General features: G+C 40.6%; 1 protein-coding gene across 1 annotated transcript in view; it reads left to right on the top strand.

Annotated features, from left to right (window-relative positions):
• The window catches only part of ddx42 (DEAD (Asp-Glu-Ala-Asp) box helicase 42), a 71,305-nt gene extending 49,661 nt beyond the window's left edge, over nt 1–21,644 (top strand). Inside the window, exons 13-19 of the mRNA XM_059955784.1 lie at nt 2,539–2,636; nt 6,633–6,909; nt 16,528–16,629; nt 17,507–17,631; nt 19,007–19,117; nt 19,831–19,929; nt 20,335–21,644. Coding sequence (XP_059811767.1) covers nt 2,539–2,636; nt 6,633–6,909; nt 16,528–16,629; nt 17,507–17,631; nt 19,007–19,117; nt 19,831–19,929; nt 20,335–21,096 — 1,574 coding nt within the window. The 3' untranslated portion in view covers nt 21,097–21,644. The remainder of the gene's footprint in view (nt 1–2,538; nt 2,637–6,632; nt 6,910–16,527; nt 16,630–17,506; nt 17,632–19,006; nt 19,118–19,830; nt 19,930–20,334) is intronic.
• The last annotated feature ends 544 nt before the right edge of the window (nt 21,645–22,188 follow it).

Genomic DNA, 22,188 nt, shown 5'->3' with positions numbered 1-22,188 from the left:
CAGCAAACTAAGGTATCACTGCACTGGATCATAACCAAGTACATTGTTCTGATAATCAATGGTGCCAAACAATGTTCCAGGAAAACTGAAGAAAGTAAAACATGTTATTGACTCTGTTTTGATCAATTTAATTATTCATATAATCGACTTTATATCATATCGTTTTCTGGGGATAGGCCTTCTGATAATTTTGTCACTGCAGTCAGTAAAAGTATCACTTAAGAGTAGTGAAACAAGAAGATATACAGTGTACAGTGAGATAAAAACCAAGGAGTACAGATTTTTACCTGGTGCCACGTAACTCACTCTGCCATCCTCCAAGACACTACAAGTCCTATAGATCTTTCAAAATCACACTGGTTTGAAAACAAAGTCCAATCTTATTGGGATGATCTGTTGATTATGGTCTTTACCACAAAACTTTGGGGGAGGTGTGAATATTAATATTGTGAAGCACTTTTGGAGATGTTGTATTAGGAAACTGCAGTATCTGGATAGTTACGACTGAGCTTTATTTGTTAAGAGATATCAAGCAGGGGGTGTTGCTTAATATCAGAAGATAATTTTACCATAACATGAAACTTGAAGAGATTTGAAGACGATTTAGAAAACGCTGTTGAAAAGAGAAATACATATGTGAAATACAGATATCTTATAGCTTTGTCGATCTGATTAATTGTCTTCACTATTTGCCTTCAGTTCTCTTTTTGGACATTTTGCTAGGAATCAGGATTGGGTTTTTCTTATCACTGATAGATATAATGAAATCTGTTGTTTTGCAGCAGCAGTATAGTGCAATACATTAAAAAAATTACTGTTAAGTTTTAATATGAACATATAAAAATAAATAGAGCAAAGTAGTTTGAGATAGTGTTCATGGAGTGTTCAAGAATCTGATGGCATAGTGGAAGAAAATTATTATTAAATTATTGAGTGTGTGTCTTCAGGCTCCTGTACCACCACCTTAATGGTAGTAATGAGAAGAGGGCATACCCTGGGTGTGATTGTCCTTCATTTCTCTGCATGTCCTGAATTCGCTTTTGCAATTTATGGTTGAAATTTGTGTTCTTGGCAAACAGAGTTTCTAATTTCTATTCAACTCAGCAAATCCTATAGGGTTGACTCCTTTTTCCCGCCATCCAGGGTCCTAAACACTCCTTCCAGGTGGAGCACTTAGAGCATAGAACAGCATGTTGTACGAAAAGTCCCTTTGGTCCACAATGTCTGCACCAATTATGATGCCAATATAAAGTAATTCTGTCTGTCTGCACAAGGTCCAAATCCTATATTTCCTGTCTACTCATGTGTATCTAAATGCTTCTTAAATGTTGCTGTACTTGTTTCCACCTGGTAGTGTGTTTCAGGCACTTGCCACTTTCTGTATGATAATATTTGCCTCACAATTCTATAAACATCTGCCCTTTCACCTTAAACCAATGCACTTTAGTATTTGACATTTCCATTCTGGGAAAAAGGTTGATCCAAGTATCCTATATATGCTTTCATAATTTTATACTTCCTCTAATCTAGTGCACTCCATTTGGTTTGCGCAATGTATTTTCCTCTACATTGAAGAAACCAAATGCATCTACAAAAGTGGTCCAAAGTTTCTATTTGCTTGCTGTTTTAATTTTCCATCACATTCCCATTCTAACCTTTTTGTCTGCGGCCTCCTGCAAAGTTACATTGAGGTCCAGTGCATGCTTAAGGAAGAAATTTCATCTTCCACCTGGGCACTTTGCAGTCTTCAACTTCAGCTGACTTACTGTTTTTTTTCTATCTGTATCAGAGCAGTCCATTTCTGCCTACTGTCTGTGATTTTGGCTGTTTTTCTTTCTTGAATGGTACAGTTGTGCATATCCTTCAGCCCTGCTATAACCAACACAATACAGACAAGGAAGCCTAATCGACATTTACTTTGCATTTCTAACAGTCACATTTATTCATTTGGTCTCACCCTATCTAGAGATGATCCTTTTTTTGTTGACCAGTTTTTCCCCTACTTTCCCTGCTGTTGCAACCTAACGTGTTTTCACTCTTTGCAAGTTCTGACAAAAGATCTTGGACTTAAAACATTTATTCTATTTCTTTATCCACAGGTGTTACCTGAGTGTTTCCAACAATTTCTGTGTTTATGCCCATCAGGCTCTAAAGTCTGATTATCAGAATCAGGTTTATTATCACCGGCATGTGAAGTGACATTTGTTAACTTAGCAACAGCAGTTCAATGCAATACATAATCTATCAGAGAGAGAGACAGAAAAAAATAAGTAAATCAATTATATATGTATATTGAATAGATTAAAAAAACGTGCAAAAACCAGAAATTCTGTATAAAGAAAAATGAGGTAGTGTCCAAGGGTTCAATGTCCATTTAGGAATGGGATGGCAGAGGGGAAGAAGTTGTCTCTGAATTGCTGAGTGTGTGCCTCCAGGCTTCTGTGCCTCCTACCTGATGGTAACAGTGAGAAAAGGGCATGCCCTGGGTGCTGGAGGAATTATTGAGGAATTACCTTACATGTGGAATCTCTATTCCAGCTTTGCTATTCAGTGCTACTTTCCGGAAGAAGATAGAGAGACTGGCCCGAGACATCCTCTCTGACCCTATCCGAGTTGTACAAGGAGACATCGGAGAGGTAATATGACTGAAGAATTTCTCATTTTAGCAATTAATGGCCATAAAATATGAGTCATTCCCAGCAGTAATCACAAGAAATTTAAAATAATGTTCAGTATGAGTTGACAGCTTGGGAACTTCCACCAGCTGATTTCTACAGTTATCTGGGCTGTCACAAAGAACCCACAGGGCAGAGGGTAACTACTCTATAGAAGGCTATGATAAACCACAAAGCATAATCCCTGTACTTAACCTGCAAGTGGTGTTGGTATTCATACTATCTTCAGTGCTAATATCAAGTATTTTCATCAGATGTCATATAAACCTACATTTTACAGAATTTTTCATTGCATACTTTCTCGGTGCATATTATTATCAAGTTCTGGCTGTTGTGCTGAGTTAAGCCTAGTACCAAAAGCTTTAAGTTATAGTGTTTCCTTTGCATAGTTGCTGTGGATGCCCACTTCTCTTGTGACCTGCATGATAAGATTCTGGAATATGATTTTTTTTTAGAGTAACCCAATCCCAATATTCAGCACCTTATTTTAGAGAGATGTTTCCAAATGCTATTTGAACTATATTAGTGTGCATATGTGGGAGATCTTAGAACAAGTTGGGCTTTGGGTTAGGAGGGAAGGAAAATGCAACAGTAATAGTGATTGACATGTCAAATGATTCTGTGACATATATGTATGTGACTGGTTAACAATGACTGCAGAACTTCTTGAATGGACTGTCTAAACAGCCAGAGGTTGTGTGCATATTGGTCCCAATGACAGAGGTAGAAAAAGGAATAATGTTCTGCAGGCAGAGTTTAGGGAGTTTGTAAGTATATTAAATAACCAGGACCTTAAAAGTAGGAATCTCAGGATTTCAGGAATATTTAGATAAAGCAGATTAATTCATGGCTTGGAGAAATGTGCTTTTGGGAAAATTCTATATTCAAGGAGACCTGGGATTTCTCCAAGCCAGATGAGTTACACCTCAGCAGGAACTGAACCAGTGTCTGGAATATATGGAAGAGTTTGCTGGTGCTGCTGGAGAGGATTTAAACTTATTTAGCAATGGGGTGGGATGTGATGGTAGGATCAAATTTAAAAAGCAAGATAAACAAAAGTAAATCAGAAGGACACTTCACATTATATTAGTAGCTCTTAGGATTTTAATAGGATCAGTGAAAGTGGGAATTGATAAACAATTACATTTGGTTTTCCATGTATGTGAATCTGGAGGTTGGTGAGCTATTGGCATGGATGGCTGTGCGGAAAAATGACTTAATGGTGATAACAGAAAAGGTTAGGAAGAAAAGAAAGTGGGAGGGGAAAGTTGAATGAACTTTGCAAAGCTAAAGCAAAAGGAAAGAAAGATGAAAGACATGGAGCATTGACAATAGACAATAGGTGCAGAAGTAGACCATTCGGCCCTTCGAGCCTGCACCGCCATTTTGAGATCATGGCTGATCAATTACTATCAATACCCGGTTCCTGCCTTGTCCCCATATCCCTTGATTCCCCTATCCATAAGATACCTATCTAGCTCCTCCTTGAAAGCATCCAGAGAATTGGCCTCCACTACCTTCCGAGGCAGTGCATTCCAGACCCCCACAACTCTTTGGGAGAAGAAGTTCTTCCTTAACTGTGTCCTAAATGACCTACCCCTTATTCTCAAACCATGCCCTCTGGTACTCTCCCAGCATCTGGAACATATTTCCTGCCTCTATCTTGTCGAATCCCTTAATAATCTTATATGTTTCAATCAGATCCCCTCTCAAATCTCCTTAATTCCAGCGTGTACAAGCCCAGTCTCTCCAACCTCTCTGCGTAAGACAGTCCAGACACACCAGGAATTAACCTCGTGAATCTATGCTGCACTTCCTCTACAGCCAGGATGTCCTTCCTTAACCCTGGAGACCAAAACTGTACACAATACTTCAGGTGTGGTCTCACCAGGGCTCTGTACAAATGCAAGAGGATTTCCTTGCTCTTGTACTCAATTCCCTTTGTAATAAAGGCCAACATTTCATTAGCCTTCTTCACTGCCTGCTGCACTTGCTCATTCACCTTCAGTGACTGATGAACAAGGACTCCGGGATCTCTTTGTATTTCTCCCTTACCCAACTCTACACCATTCAGATAATAATCTGCCTTCCTGTTCTTACTCCCAAAGTGGATAACCTCACACTTATTCACATTAAACGCCATCTGCCAAGTATCTGCCCACTCACCCAGCCTATCCAAGTCACCCTGAATTCTCCTGACATCCTCATCACATGTCACACTGCCACCCAGCTTAGTATCATCAGCAAATTTGCTGATGTTATTTTTTATGCCTTCATCCAAATCGTTAACGTAAATGGTAAACAGCTGTGGTCCCAATACCGAGCCCTGTGGCACCCCACTAGTCACCACCTGCCGTTCCGAGAAACACCCATTCACCGCTACCCTTTGCTTTCTATCTGCCAACCAGTTTTCTATCCATGTCAATATCTTCCCCCCAATGCCATGAGCTTTGATTTTACCCACCAATCTTCTATGTGGGACCTTATCAAATGCCTTCTGTAAATCGAGGTACACTACATCCACTGGATCTACCCCGTCTAACTTCCTGGTTACATCCTCGAAAAACTCCAATAGATTACCTGGTAGTCGAGCATGATTTGCCCTTGGTAAATCCATGCTGGCTCGGCCCAATCCTATTGCTGCTATCTAAATATGCCACTATTTCATCCTTAATAATGGACTCTAGCATCTTTCCCACCACCGATGTCAGGCTGACAGGTTGATAGTTCTCTGTTTTCTCTCTCCCTCCTTTTTTAAAAAGTGGGATAACATTAGCCATTCTCCAATCCTCAGGAACTGATCCTGAATCTAAGGAACATTGGAAAATGATTACCAATGCATCCGCAATTTCCAGGGCCACCTCCTTTAGTACCCTAGGGTGCAGACCATCTGGACCTGGGGATTTGCTGAGAGTCAGAGTCACACAGCACAGAACCAGGTACTTCATCCATCACATCTTTGACCAAGTATGTATCCATTTGCCAGCACTTCTATGCCTTTGTGATTCAAGTGCTTGTCTAGATGGTATGAAAATATAGTGAATAGTAGCTGCCTTCATCAGTCAGTGCATTCCAGACTGCAACCACCTTCAATTTCCCTTATCCTAAACCTTTGCCCTCTAGTTTTAGACACCTCTTTTTGAAAACTTGAAGTTTTCTACTATTTCTTCCTTCATAAGTTTGTATACCTCTATCAAAACTCTTTTCAGCCTCCATCACTTCAAGCAAAACAAATCCAGCCTATCCAACTGAATTGCTCCATCTCCAGATGAATTTCCTTGGCATCTTCTCCAATGCAATCATGACCATCATGACCTTGAATTAAGAGTATTTTCTCAGCTTGTAATGGGAGAGATTTGGAGGTGTAAATGTGCAGGGAACTTGCCAAAATTATATGAACAAAGATGGTGATTATAATAGGGGATCTTTAATTATTCCCCTGTAAGTTAGTATAGCAATAGTTTTCAGGGCAAAGAAGGATGCACAATTTTTGTCCACACTAATTTTCTAGGACAGTATGTTTTGGGTCCAGTGAGAAGTAGACCTTGCTGAATCTGGTTATTGGACATGACATAAGTGCAGTGTACCAAATTTCAGTTGGGGAACATTTAAAAAAAATATTTCTGTGCTGTACAACTCCTGGATAAAAATGTTGTTCTTTACTGTCTCCTCTAATTCATTACATAATCTATGCCCCGAGTTACCAAGAAACGTCTTTCTTCTCCCTTCTTGTCATGCTTCTCATAATTTTATTTAACTAAATATTCTTAATCTTATCAGTTCCAAAAAACATCTCTACCACATTCCTATTCTGCTCTTTCTGTGAACTAGTGTTTTACCATCTCTGGGATCATTGATATTTCAGCTCTGGAAGTGCTGACCCTCCATTCTCAGCAGTGTTGGATAGTATGCCCTTTGTATCAGCATTAATCCTCATTAACATTTATTTTGTTTTAGGCAAACGAGGATGTAACTCAGATCGTGGAGATTCTTGCATCTGGTCCTGATAAGTGGGTTTGGCTCACAAGACGACTTGTGGAGCTGACATCCAGAGGCAGTGTGCTCATCTTTGTGACCAAGAAGGCTAATAGTGATGAGCTTGCTGCTAATTTAAACCAGGAGGGTTATTCTGTTGGACTGTTGCATGGAGATATGGATCAGAGTGAACGAAACAAAGTAATCTCTGACTTCAAAAAAAAGTCGATTCCTATTCTAGTGGCTACAGATGTCGCAGGTGAGCATCTCTTCATTCCCATGTAGGAACAGCCATTCCACAGATTTTAGGAAATGAAGGACTAAGATGCATATTGAAGCACTAGAAATTTGGGGCTTGGGTAGAGGAAGTGGTTAGGTGTGTAGCTGCAGTTGTGCTTGAGCTGAAATGGGAAATATGGCCAGTGACAGCACCATGGCCTGGTGTGTGGCTGGGCTTTGAAGCTGGAGTCTGGAGCATGAGCATGAGGGCAGATGAGAAGAGAGGGAGGCAGTGGGCAAGGGTTCCTGTGCTTAAGTGCACATGTACATATGTGTTGGCATGTGAGTGCATATGCAGGTGGCACCTATGCTTTTCCCACATATAGAAGTGAGTATTATTACCATGTAGCAGCCTAGTCTCTAGTGGTCTTTGGCCCCTTCACTACTAGATCAAGACCTTACTCTGTTAGCTGGTGTGCAGTGGTTGTTCATGTTAAACTAAATCTTGCAAAGGCAACTTCCAGTCCACGGTACAAAATTTGGGATATGGAATGTTAGCACCCTCATGAATAATACCAACAGTGACTGATCTGAACACTACTTCACTATCATATCTTGGAAGCTCAGATACTTTGACATCAGGATCATTGCAGATGGAGGTACAACAGTCAGGAGATGGCTAACTGTAAGAACCAGACAGTCAGTAGTTTCACTCTCTGGGTAGACAAGGAAGAGGAATGATGTCTTCATGGAGAACTGGAGAGATTGGAAATAGATAAGTGAGGTTTGGAAAATTGAGGAATCTGGTTCTGTTTAATGTGAGACGGGTTTAGTGAATGAGGCAGGTGAGCTGAAGACACTGATGTCTTGTAAAATTACGGTGTTAGCTATTACCGAATGTAGATGAAAGCAGGGCAAATTTGGTGGGTTAGGGTCTCAGTTACAGGAACTTTGGGTGAGTTAGACTTGGGGATAAAAGAGGAATGGGAATAACAATATTGGGTAAAGATAAATGCTGCTGTGGGAAGGGCAGATGGCAGAAGGATGGAAAATGATTTTTCTGAAGAACAAAAAGCAGGGTAATCTCTTTGAAGTGTACAATGAACCACCAAAGAGTCTGAGAGGAATAGAGCAAATTTATAAGTAAATTTCTGACAACTGTAAAATAGTTCAAACAATAATGTTGAGGAATTCATTATAGTGTAATATGCAGCCAGTGTTAGAATTATAGAGGGTATACAGGCTTAGTCAGTTGCCTTTAGGAGTATTTTTAGTCATTATGTAGCAAGTCCAACCATTGAAGCTGGGGAGATGGAAGGACTGTGTCAGTAGGAGAGGAAGTATGTAATATCATAATTCAGTTTGAATTGGTGTCGTTTTTGGAAATGACAATAATTGGGAAAACACAGTTTTACTGGACTGAAGTAATGTAGGAATAAGTGAACTGGAAATAGCTACTTGAAGGTAAATCAGTCAGGCAGTTGGAGATGTTCAAGAAAGAGATTTAGAAAAAAAGGTGTAACTGCCAAATCTCAAGCGTCCAGAATGATACGATACCTAGAGGGTGAGCTAAGACAAGAAAAGGAACCATGGTGCTGTTGCAGGTTTAGGAGGTGCAATCAGAGTAACCTAAGAAAACAATGGCAGCCATAGAATTCTGGAAGGAGCGAATGTGTAGGGTTATGAATGGGATGTCAATCAACTGAGCTAATTTTCTTGCATGATATTTAAATCGAAGCAAGAGGCGGAGAAGGAAGAGGTAAAAGAAGCTCGGAGAGAAGCTGGTTTTTTTAACTTCGGGGCAAAGAGGCTAGACTGCACAGACGTGTGATGTAGCGCGCCAAAGGTTTAAAAGGGAGAGGGAATTTTCAACGGTTATTTAAATTGCAACAAGAGGCGGAGAAGGAAGAGGTAAAAGAAGCTCGGAAAGAAGCTTTTGTTTTAACTGATCGGGGCAAAGAGGCTAGACTGCGCAGGCACGTGACATAGCACGTCAAAGGTTTAAAAAAAAGACTGCCATATACAGCGGCCAGTGGGACGGCTTTGGCTCAATCAGGCTTCGGCGAGGACAGGCAGAGGCGAGGTTGAACGGGGCATGACTGTGCAAGCGCGTGAAAGTCGGCCTCTGAGATCAGCGGGGGAATTTAAACAGCGAGCAGAGGCTGAGTACGAGCTTCACTCCAGGTGAGGTAAGGCCGGGTAAGCTCCTTTAATTAATCTAGTTAACTTAGGAGTAGGTAATATAAGCAGCAGTTAGGGCAGTTGAGTGCTCCGTTTGCAGTGTGTGAGAAGTCAGGGTGAGCACAGCTGTCCCTGATGACTACACCTGCAAAAGGTGCATCCAGCTGCAGCTCCTGATAAACCGTGTTAGGGAACTGGAGCTGGATGAACTGGTGATCATTTGGGAGGCAGAGGCAGAAATAGACAGGAGTTTTCAGGGAGATAGTCACCTCCTAGGAGTCAGGAGACAGGTAGTTGGGTGACTGTCAGGAGAGGGAAGGGGAATAGACAGGAAGAGCAGAGCACCCCTGTGGCCATTCCCATCAACAGTAAGTATACCGTTTTGGATACTGTTGGTGGGGACGACCTACCAGGGACAAGTTGTAGTGGTTGCGTCTCTGGCACCGAGACTGGACCCTCAGCTCAGAAGGGAAGGAGGGAAAAGAGGAGAGCAATAGTGATAGGGGATTCAATAGTTAGGGGGACAGATAGGAGTTTCTGTGGAAAGAAATCGAGAATCCCAGATGGTCTGTTGCCTCCCTGGTGCCAGGGTCCACAATATCTCGGATTGAGTTCTCTGTATTCTCAAGAGGGAGGGTGAGCAGCCAGATGTCATGGTCCATGTAGGGACCAATGACGTGGGTAGGAAGAGTGAGGAGGTCCTGAAAGGTGAGTTTAGGGAGCTAGGTGCCAAGTTAAAGGACAGGACCTCCAGGATAGCAATCTCAGGATTGCTACAAGTGCCACGTGCAGGTGGGTTTAGAAATAGTACGATAGTGCAGATCAACATGTGGTTGAAAACATGGTGCAGGAGGGAGGGCTTCAGATTTATAGATAATTGGGCAGTTTTCCAGGGAAGGTGGGACCTGTTCCGGTGGGATGGTTTACATCTGAACTGGAGGGGGACAAATATTCTTGCAGGTAGGTTTGCTAGAGAGGCTCCAGTGGGTTTAAACTAGATACGAGGGGGGAGGGGAACCAGAGTGTAGAAACAGATGTATGGGAGAAGGAAGAAAAAGAAGACAGTAAAGTTCTTTGTACTTTTAGAGATAAACAGAGAGGAAGAGGTGGAGAATTTCTTAAATGCATTTATTTTAATACTAGGAGCATTGTAAGAAAGGTGGATGAGCTTAGAGCATGGATTAATATCTAGAAATATGAAGTTGTAGCTATTAGTGAAACATGGTTGCAGGAGGGGTGTAATTGGCAACTAAATATTCCTGGATTTCGTTGCTTCAGGTGTGAGAATCGAAGGGACAAGAGGAGGAGGTGTTGCGTTGCTTGTCAGAGAAAATATTACAGCGGTGCTCTGGCAGGATAGATTAGAGGGCTCGTCTTGGAAGGCTATTTGGATGGAATTGAGGAATAGGAAAGGTGTAGTAACACTTATAGGGGTGTATTATAGACCACCTAATGGGGAGTGAGAATTGGAGGAGCAAATTTGCAAGGAGATAGCAGATATTTGTAGTAAGCACAGGGCTGTGATTGTGGGAGATTTTAATTTTCCACACATAGACTGGGAAGCCCATACTGTAAAAGGGATGGATGGTTTGCAGTTTGTAAAATATGTGCAGGGTAGTTTTTTGCAGCAATACATAGAGGTACCAACTAGAGAAGGGGCAGTGTTGGATCTTCTGTTAGGGAATGAAATAGGTCAGGTGACGGAGGTATGTGTTGGGGAGCACTTAGGGTCCAGTGATCACAATGCCATTCGTTTCAATATAATTATGGAGAAGGATAGGACTGGACCCAGGTTAACTTTGAGGAGATGCGAAAGGATTTAAAAGGAGTGGATTGGGACAATTTGTTTATGGGAAGGATGTAACAGAGAAATGGAGTTTTAAAGGTGAAATTTTGAGGGTACAGAATCTTTATGTTCCTGTTGGGTTGAAAGGAAAGGTTAAAAGTTTGAGAGGGCTGTGGTTTTCAAGGGATATTGGAAACTTGGTTAGGAAAAAGAGAGATATCTACAATAAATATAGGCAGCATGGAGTAAATGAGGTGCTCGAGGAATATAAAGAATGTAAAAAGAATCTTAAGGAAGAAATTAGAAAAGCTAAAAGAAGATACGAGGTTGCTTTGGCAAGTAAGGTGAAAATAAATCCGAAGGGGTTCTACAGTTATAGCAAAAGGATAGTGAGGGATAAAATTGGTCCCTTAGAGAATCAGAGTGGACAGCTATGTGTGGAGCCGAAAGAGATGGGGGAGATTTTGAACAATTTCTTTTCTTTGGTATTCACTAAGGAGAAGGATATTGAATTGTGTAAAGTAAGGGAAACAAGTAGGGAAGTTATGGAAACTATGATGATTAAAGAAGCGGAAGTACTGACAGTTTTAAAGAATATAAAAGTGGATAAGTCTCCGGGTCCTGACAGGATATTCCCTAGGACCTTGAGAGAAGTTAGTGTAGAAATAGCAAGGGCCCTGACAGAAATATTTCAAATGTCATTAGAAACGGGGATGGTGTCAGAGGATTGGCTTTTTGCTCATGTGGTTCCATTGTTTAAAAAGGGTTCCAAGAGTAAACCTAGCAATTATAGGCCTGTCAGTTTGATGTCAGTGGTGGGTAATTTAATGGAAAGTATTCTTAGAGATGGTATATATAATTATCTGGATAGACAGGGTCTGATTAGGAACAGTCAACATGGATCTGTGCATGGAAGGTCATGTTTGACAAATCTTATTGAATTTTTTGAAGAGGTTACGAGGAAAGTTGACGAGGGTAAAGTAGTGGATGTAGTCTTTATGGACTTCAGTAAGGCCTTTGACAAGGTTCCACACGGAAGGTTAGTTAGGAAGGTTCAATCGTTAGGTATTAATATTGAAGTAGTAAAATGAATTCAACAGTGGCTGGATGGGAGATGCCTGAGAGTAGTGGATAACTGTTTGTCATGTTGGAGGCTGGTGACTAGTGGTGTGCCTCAGGGATCTGTACTGGATCCAGTGTTGTTTGTCATATATATTAATGATCTGGATGATGGGGTGGTAAATAGGATTAGTAAGTATGCAGATGATACTAAGGTAGGTGGCGTTATGGATAAAGAAGTAGGTTTTCAAAGCTTGCAGAAAGATTTAGGCCAGTTAGAAGAGTGGGCTGAACGATGGCAGATGGAGTTTAATGCTGATAAGTGTGAGGTGCAACATTTTGGTAGGAATAATCCAAATGGGACATACATGGTAAATGGTAGGGCTTTGAAGAATGCAGTAGAACAGAGTGATCTAGGAATAATGGTGCATAGTTCCCTGAAGGTGGAATCTCATGTGGATAGGGTGGTGAAGAAAGCTTTCGGTATGCTGGCCTTTATAAATCAGAGCATTGAGTATAGGAGTTGGGATGTAATGTTAAAATTATACAAGGCATTGGTAAGGCCGAATTTGGAGTATTGTGTACAGTTCTGGTCACCGAATTATAGGAAAGATGTCAACAAAATAGAGAGAGTACAGAGAAGATGAAAGGTTGAACAAGTTAGGTCTTTATTCTTTGGAGCGTAGAAGGTTCAGGGGGGACTTGATAGAAGTATTTAAAATAATGAGGGGGATAGATAGAGTTGACATGGATAGGCCTTTTCCGTTGAGAGTAGGGGAGTTTCAGACAAGAGGACATGGGTTGAGAGTTATAAGGGTAACACGAGGGGGAATTTCTTTACTCAGAGAGTGGTAGCTGTGTGGAACGAGCTTCCAGTAGAAGTGGTAGAGGCAGGTTCGGTATTGTCATTTAATGTAAAATTGGATAGGTATATGGACAGGAAAGGAATGGAGGGTTATGGGCTGAATGCGGGCCAGTGGGACTAGGTGAGAGTAAGCGTTCGGCATGGACTAGAAGGGCCAAGATGGCCTATTTCTGTGCTGTAATTGTTATATGGTTATATATTGATAGGGCTGTATGCTCCAGGCATGCGGAGGGTATTTTATCATGTTTCTGGCTGTGCCCTGTGTTTGGTAGAAAAGCTTTTGCAGTGTCAGGAGGCAAGTAATTTGCTGCAGGATGCCCAACCTTTGACCTGTTCTTGTAGCCACAACATTTTATCTTGCTGGTCCAGTTAAGTTCTTGTCAGTGATAATTTTCCTAGCTTGTTGATAGTAATAATGCAGAAAACCAATGTTGCTGGTGCCTTGACAAAGCTTTGTATCTTCTATAGCCAACATCAAGAACCCAGAGGAATGGAGAATAGCCATAGTTGTTCCTTTATTTAAGAAGGGCAATAGACACAGACCAGGAAATCATAGGTAGGTAGTAAGCCTTATATTAGTGGTGGGGAAATTATTGAAAAGATTCTTAGGGCTAGTATCCTAATGATGGGTCTTGGTCTGAAACGTGGACTGTATACTCTTTTCCATAGATGTTTCCTGGCTGGATATGTCCCTCCAGCATTTTATGTGTGTTGCTTTGGATTTCCAGCATCTGCAAATTTTTTCATGTCTTGGGGATAGGATTCAGTCACCTCTGGAAAAGTATAAACTAACATATGCTTATATACATATGGTCAGCATGGGTTTGTGCAGAGTATCTGACCATAAGACATAGGAACAGAATTAGGCCATCTAGCCCATCGAGTCTGCTCCACCATTCAATCATGACTGATCCTTTTTTCTGTCTTCTCCTCAACTCCAGCTCCAGTTCCTGGTATTCTCCCCATAACCTTTGATGCCTTGTCCTATCAATCTCTGTCTTAAATACACCCAACGACCTGGCCTCTACAGCTGGATGTGGCAACAAAATTCCACAAATTCACCACCCTTTGGCTAAAGAAATTTCTCCACATCTCTGTTTTGAAAGGGCACCCTTCTATCCAGGGGCTGTGCCCTCTTGTCCTGGACTCTCCCACCATGGGAAACATCCTTTCCACATCTCCTCTGTCTAGGGCTTTCAACTGTACAAACTGTAAAAAGGTATCTTACAACTTGATATTTTTAAGATGCTGAAGATAATTAAGAATAGAACAGTTAATGTTATATACGTGGACTCTAATAAAGTATTTAGCAAGTTCACTCGTGATAGAATGTTCCAAGACATTAAGAAATATTTACGGTAATTTAGTAGATTATATTCAAAATTGGCTGGGTCAAGGAAGACAGTGGGTAGTGGTGGAAGTGTACTTCTCCAGCTGGAGGTCTATGAGCAGCCCTGTTCTACAAGGAGTAGTGCTGGATTTCTGTGGTTTGTGATATATATGATATGGATGAAAATGTAGGTAGATTGATTAGAACGTTTGCAGATGACACAAATATTGGTGGAGTTATGGAAGTGAAGGTTGTCAATGGATACAGCAGGATATAGATCAGTTGGAATTATGGGCAGAGAAAGGGTAGATGGAGTTTAATCTGGATGATTGTGAGGTGTTGCCTTTGGAGATCAACTATAAGAGGAAAGTAGACAGTAAATGGCAGGACTCTTAAGAGCGTTGATGTACAAATGGACCTTGGGGTGCAAGTCCATAGCTTCTTGAAAGTGGCAACACATGTAGAAAGGGTGGTAAAAAAGGTATGTGGTATGCTTGCCTTCATTACTGAGGGTATTGAGTATAAAAGTCATGTTGTAGCTGTATAAGAATTTGGTTAGGCTGCATTAGGAGTATTCTGTGTTGTTCATTACGCTATTAGAATGGATGTGAAGGCTTCAGAGAACAGGCAGGAAGGCTGAAGTGGTTCAACAGGAGCCCTGAAGAAGGGTCTCGGCCCAAAACGTTAATTGTATACTCTTTTCTATAGATGCTTCCTGACCTGCTGAGTCCTTCTAGCATTTTGTGTGTGTTGCTTTGGATTTCTAGCATCTGCAGATTTTATTGTGTTTGTCAATAAGACGTTGCCTGGATAAGAGAATATTGGCGATAAGTAACGGTTGGACAAATTTGGACTATTTTCTCTGTGGGGATGAGTGGCGAACTGATAGAAATATTTAAAATCCTGAAAGGCCCATACACATAGGGTAAATAGTCAAGTCTTTTTCCTCAAGGTGGAAGTGCCTCATACTAGTGGGGAGTGATTTTTAAGAGATTCGCAGGACAGGTGGTGGATCAGGATATGGCATTAATATTTAAGAAGAATTTAAATGAGAATGTAAATAGGCAGGAAATTGAGGGGTAATGAGAGGGAGATAATTGGGAAAATATGTGAGAGGGGGAAAATAATGCAGATTGGAAAAACAAATAAGGGGGAGTGGGTAGTAATTACTGGAAGTTAGGGAAATTAATGTCCATGCCATCAGGTTGGAGACTACCTAGACATAATATGAGGTGTTGCTCCTCCAACCTGATTTTGGCCTCATAGTGGCAGTAGAGGGGGACATGGACAGGCATGTTAGAATGGGAATGGGAAGTTAAATTCAAATGGGTAGCCACCGGGCGATCCTGCTTTTTGCAGTGTACAGAGTGAAGATGCTCAACAAAGTGGTTCCTTAGTCTGTGTTGGGTCTCACCAATGTTGAGGGTGACCCTGGCAAACTCACAGGTTAAGTGTTACCTCACCTAGAAGGGTTGTTTAAGTTCCTGAATGGTGATGTGGGAGGAGGTATAGCAATTGTCCATGTTTGGTTAGCAGTATTGCTAGCTGATCTAGGGCTGATTCTAGGAACTAGAGCATCAAAAGTGAAGGTGACAGTAAGGTTAAGTAGAGAGATAACTGCAGAAACTTTGCAGTGAACTGAGAGTCAATTGCTTGCAAAACTTAATCCTAGAATGAATTAATGCCTTCAGAAATTGAGAAGAAAAATTGGCAGGCCATGAAATTGAGCTGATTTGGCAATTTGGTGATCAGAGTCATAACTGCTGTATTGAGATGTGCCACCTCTTTTTAAAAGAAGGCGAAGATCTTTAAATTGTCCAGTGCACAAGCATAGTGTCGGTTAAAATGTAAGTTTCATCTTCAATTGTTCATATACACTCAGTGGCCACTTTATTAGTTATCCTCCTGTACCTAATAAAGTGGCCATTGAGTGTCTATTGATGGATTTCTGGTGCTGTAGCCCATCCACTTCAAGGTTCAATGTGCATTCAGAGGTGCTCTTTTGCACATCACTGTTATTATTGTTGCCTTCCTGTCAGCTTGAACCAGTCTGGCTATTCTCCTCTGACCTCTCACGTTAACATGGCATTTTCACCCACAGAACTGCTGCTCACTGGATTTGTTTATTGCACCGTTCTCTGTAAACTCAAGAGACTGTTGTGCATGAAAATCCCAGGAGCTCAGCAGTTTCAAGCCACCCCATCTGGCACCAGCAGTCATTCCATAGGAAAAGTCACTTGGATCACATTTCTTCCCCATTTTGATGTTTGGTCTGAACAACAGCTGAACCTCTTGACCATGTCAGTATGCTTTTATGCAATGAGCTGCTGCCACATGATTGGCTGATTAGATATTTGCATTAACAAGCAGGTGTACCTAATAAAGTGGCCACTGAGAAGTGGACTTTGCAATAATAGCTTTGTTGATTTTATTACAGCTCGTGGTTTGGATATTCCATCCATTAAGACCGTGATTAACTACGATGTGGCTCGTGATATTGATACACACACTCACAGAATTGGACGAACTGGCCGAGCAGGTAAGGGGTGTTAATTTCGCTGACCTACAAAATATCTAGCAAAAGCTCCACATGGTAATACTTATGCATATTATAAAGGAACAGTCAATGGTTAACTTAATTCATTACATTTTTGTATATACTCCCTTTTAACAATACGATTTTGTCATTCTGCTTTGTCTGCTAATTAGCAATAATCTCTATCAGTTTGATATCATTGCTCTGATTTCTGCAGGTTTTGATTTGCTCCTTTTCTTTTAATATGGCATCTAATTAGTTTTGCAAATTTGATTAATAAACTGGCTGAAACATGATCCTACTTAAACTGCTCTTGAGTTATGGAATAGTTTCTGCGCATTCTAGTTAGAGTTGTCTAAATTTTCTGCTGAACCCTTGGGTATGAGACTTAAAAACTCTCATACCTCTGTATAGAGAGAGAATACTACTGCTGAACGTGGATGACAACCGTAGTAGATAGCAATGAGATAAATGTAAAGTATAGCATTGAATGTTCCATTCAAAACCTTACCATGTCATCTAAGGTGATAAGTAGGTAGATAAGGAGTGCTAAAAAAAATATTGAGTCAAGGCTAATGGTTCTAAGCCAAGTTAAAGATTACAAAGGCTCTTTTTAAGTCCTATTCATGTTATTTCTGGCTATTTATTCTGCAATAAAAATATATTAACTTGTGGCTTACTGTTTCTATGGGTTTTTGCACAGATGGAATACTTTATTTGTTTAATTTTATTGTACATGATTAACTGAAAATGACTTTGGAAGTCCTAAGAACCTCTAATTTACATATCTGGGCAAAGCTACATATCCTTCCTAAGATTCCTTGCCCCTTTATCAGCATTGTTAGCTTTTTCATGGTTTGTTCTGATTTTCCCTTTCCAGGAGAGAAAGGAATGGCATATACATTAATGACCAATAAAGACAGCAATTTTGCTGGAGATCTTGTTCGCAATTTGGAAGGAGCCAATCAGTATGTTTCCAAAGAACTGTTGGACCTGGCAATGCAGGTATATATGAGAGGCAAACTTGACTACATCTGAAAGCAATTATAGATGTTTATGCTTGATTAACTCAACTTTCAAGATTTCTCATAACAAAATTCAAAGGCTGTGTAACCCATCATCCTGTTCCATTCAATGCCCATGTGCGATTACCTTAGATTAGGTCTTGCAAGTCTCATTTCATCTGTTTTAAATATCATTCAATATACAAACCACGCAATTTCCCTGGTCTGTTAGAAAACAAAACATTTTTGTTCTTTTTATTATCTTAGTAATCTTTGGACAAGGAACTTGCAGACTCCTATCATGGTTGTCCTGTACACTGCTTACAATGTTTTGTACCTCTTGATGCATCCAATAAATAAAACATTGTAATCGGATCTGATTTTCATCTCTGTGTTTCAATCTTTGAATGTTTGTTAGCTGTTCTCTCCTTACCTCTATCCTGAAGGGGCTCAGTCTTGTCATGTTATACTGTTAGCTGAACATCTACAACCTTACCCAAAAGACAATCTTTATTTAAGATTTTAAACACTGAATGTCAATTGACCATTTTTTTTTCTCCTAAAAGGTCTAAACATTTACTTTCCAGCAAAAATTGCATGGCATTAACCTTTAGTGGGCACTCTAGCTGAAACTTTCTTCGCTGAATTGTTTAACTTCATTAGTAGCTTCAGCTAGGTTACAGGGGACTGATAATTGATCCTTTGTCCTCACTATAAACCTTTTAGGTTAATTTCCTGAAGATAGAAATCACAAAGTCTAAATTTTAAACAGTTTGCCAAGTGCAAAAGTACCAATCCTTCAAAAGTTATCATCTGAGCATCAGAATAAAAGTCAATGAAAGCTAAGTAAATTGAACAAATCATTAATGTTTACTTGCAGATGCTACTGACTGTTGCTATGTGTGTTAATTCAACTTACCAAACCATTTTACCTTGTGCAGTGAAGGTAACAAGTGACCTGCACCAAACTCTCTAAAAGCTCTTTTGAACCCACAATGCCCTTCAGCAGAGGAAATCTGCTGTCCTTCCTCGTACTGACCTATAGGTAACAACACATCCCACTGATGCAAACTAAATACTCATAAAGCAGTTAGGGATTTGTGTTAAGTGGTAGCCAGTGAAACCAGGATTCGGGGAAAAAGGAGTAAATTAAAAAAAAAACTTTTCTGATTTTGATGGGCTTGCTGTATATTTCAGTATTTTCAGTTTTATTACTGATTTCAGATTCCATGTAACCGGGGATGAAAGCAGCAGCATATTCAAACTGCTCTGTAGTATCCTGTGGTAGAAATCCCTGTAAACCGCATATTAACTCTAGTTTAATACTATTCTTACTATGAAAATTTAACTATGTGTTGACTAACTTCTTTTGTCAGAACCCATGGTTCCGAAAGTCCCGTTATAAAGCTGGGAAAGGGAAAAGAATGAATATTGGAGGAGGAGGATTAGGCTACAGAGAGCGTCCAGGACTTGGCTCGGATAATTCAGTGAGTAAATGGCGGTTTGGGATGATCAACATCAGTAAATATTTCCAATTGAAAGTGGTGTACCCCAGTAAATCATTTGCTTTGTAGGTCTGTTCATTCTTCTCTGCAGTGTACAAATCTGAAAAATAACTTGTCTTGAAAATGACATTACCTTTGTATTCTGATAAAAATGAACTACTCCATTCACATTAGAGAAGCTTTGATAGTCACACTATATAAAATAAAACATTTTAAATTGCAATGGATATGTTGCTGTTGAATCTTGTTAGGGGTGATCCACTGTTGAATCATTATCACATTGAAGGTCAGTGTTTTGGTGAATCCAGCCTTCTTCATAAATCTGGAATCCAGTTATTGTGAGAAGATCTGCTGTAGGATGTAATCAAGTTGAACAGCAGCAATGACCATCCTGTTAAGCAGCGTTAATTGGTTTTGTTTTTAAAAAAAAAGGAATTGATAAATATGGATATTAAGGGGGATGGAGTAAATACAGAAAAGTGATAAAGAGGTAAAAGATCTTATTAAGCTGGCACAGTGGACCAAAGAACCTTCTGACCTACAATGATATCCAATTGGTATAAGGGGTAATGGCACTGCTGAATCTTGTGAACTTCTGTTGCATGACTTTCGTCTGCAGATATTGCCTTTGTGCTGATTGTTAATCTTTTGCCTGAGGCATAATAATGAAATTGGTGGTGGGTTGTCTCTCCCAGGACAGATCAACGAACAATGTGCTGTCTAATTATGAAGCATATAAGCCATCCACTGGTGCAATGGGGGATCGAATGTCAGCCATGAAAGCAGCATTCCAGGTACAGCTCCTTTGATGAAACTCTAGTTTTGGGTTAATGGGTTTAGCTGCCTCTCAACTTGTTCTCAGTTTAGCTTCTCCCAAAGCTACAAAAATTACAATTGAGGTATTGTTATGAATGTGATCAAGCAGCAGCAATTTGAATCAGTTTGGCAGCTTCCTTGAAATAACAGAGTATCAACCATGTATTGAATTGTTCCAAGGCCATCTAAATAATGCTGTCCTTCAGTGCAAAAACCACAACATCCTTCCAATATACTGATATTATTCATTGTAATTAACATTTAGTCATGTGAAACAGCACCCAAAATTGTTGTTATACGTTCAGTACCTACAGTACCTACAGGCTGATGCTTAGAAATGTGAACCACTGAGCACTAACACTGTGTTTGTTTTATTCCACCAGTCACAATACAAGTCACACTTTGTTGCAGCTACTGGAAGTGCTCCAAAGATCACAGGCTCTGCTGCTGGTACTAGCAACTGGACAAGTGCTGGGAGTCTCAGCATCATCCCTACATGTCCTGTGGGCAATCAGGTCACCAACCAACCCTCAGTCCTCAACAGCAACAGTGGAGCTACTGGGCGGAACAAAGACAACAACAATCGATCGGCCGAGGTCAAAATCAATCGCCCAATTGATAATAGCCCTAGTCGTTCTGAAGTTAGTGGTCGGCATGGGGATAGCTTTGGTCGTCATAGTGATAGTTTGGGTCGCCACGGGGACAGTTTTGGTCGCCATGGTGACAGCAGCAGTCGCCACAGCGAATCTAGTAGTCGTCATTCTGTCAGTAAGTACAGTGATCGGGGTAGTGACGGCAGGCATGGTGAACGGAGTAGTGACAGGCACAGTGAGCGTAGTGGCGAGAGATACGTTGACCGCAGTGACCGACATGGCGATCGGCGAAGTGATAGTCGGCACAGCAATAGGCATGCAGAGGGTCGCAGTGACAACTGGCATGGTGAGGCCAGAAACAGTGGCCTAATCCGGAGCAGTGGGGAGACTGGACGTGCTGATGAAACTGGGAATGGTGGTGGGAGTGGGAATAGCAGCGAGAGCAGGAATGGAGACAGTAGAAGCAGCAGTCGGACCACTTCTACTGAGAATGATGGCTTTGCTGTGCCAGAGCCACCCCCCAGAAAGAAGAGGAGCCGGTGGGACAATTAAATTCCAGAGGTTGTCTGCCCCATATTCTCCTGCAGACAAACATGCTTACACATCAAAGCCCTGTTAGAATCTTGGTGTATAGTTTTATCTGCATAACCATTGAAACAAAAAGGGACATTACTGAATGGAATTTCATTTAGAGTAGTGCATCTTGTACATTAGTGCTGGTATTTGAAATGGGAAACTCTGTAAGATTCAGTTAGCTGGAATTTTTCAGGTTGTCAGATACTTTCAGTATATTTGTTTTTGCCTTTTGCTCTGCACTCTTTGTGAAACAGTAAAGTCATCTCAAAGATATCTGAAATTGTAACCTCTGACTTATTTTCTTTTTGCTGATTTGTGTTGTGATACCCAACTGCATTTGGGTTGAGGTTGCTGTTTTGACAGGAGTAAATCATGAAAAGGAAACATTCCTTGGCCGTTTCTAAAAGCTGAGATCAGCAGCCAGCTGTCTTCACTCTGGTTTGAGCTTCATCATCAAATTCCTCACTTGTGTTTGAAAAGTTGGCTCCTTTTATATTCAAATAAAGACACTTTTAAACATGAAATATTTAATTGATTTGAACTGATTCACACATGAATGTGTGTGTGTGTGTGTGTGTGTTGCAGCACACTGCAGGTTTGCTGATGTGTTGCCTTTTTTTACTCAGCCAAGTCGAAGTATGCTAATCAATGTGTGGAAACGTGGTAGGGTTTGGTCTGAGGTTACATTTGAACTTCACTTTTAATACAACAATGTGGTACCCAGGAGCATTGCATAGCAATTAACAGATTATGCGGCTTGCAGAAACTAAATTGGGGCCCATGAGTTGTTTCATTCCATTCTTGCTCTTCAAATATTGGTCATTTTCTTGCTACAGAAACTTGGATCAGGACATGTGATTCACTTGGAGAGCTTGCCAACCTGAAATACTCTCATCGCTGTTGCTTCCTAGTCTGTTAAGACATGGCTACTACATTTATTTCATATTTTCAACATTAAAATAGTGTTTCACATTTTGTAGGGGCTTGTGAATTTTCCTTCTAAATCTTATCTCAGCTGACATGTATGCTGCCTGGTCTTAGATATCTCTATCCGATGGGAAATTTTCA

Source organism: Hypanus sabinus, chromosome X1 (genome assembly GCF_030144855.1).
Source record: "Hypanus sabinus isolate sHypSab1 chromosome X1, sHypSab1.hap1, whole genome shotgun sequence".
Classification (NCBI taxonomy): Eukaryota; Metazoa; Chordata; class Chondrichthyes; order Myliobatiformes; family Dasyatidae; genus Hypanus; species Hypanus sabinus.
Note: the sequence above shows the minus strand (reverse complement) of the source record. Positions and strands in the feature narration are given on the sequence as shown.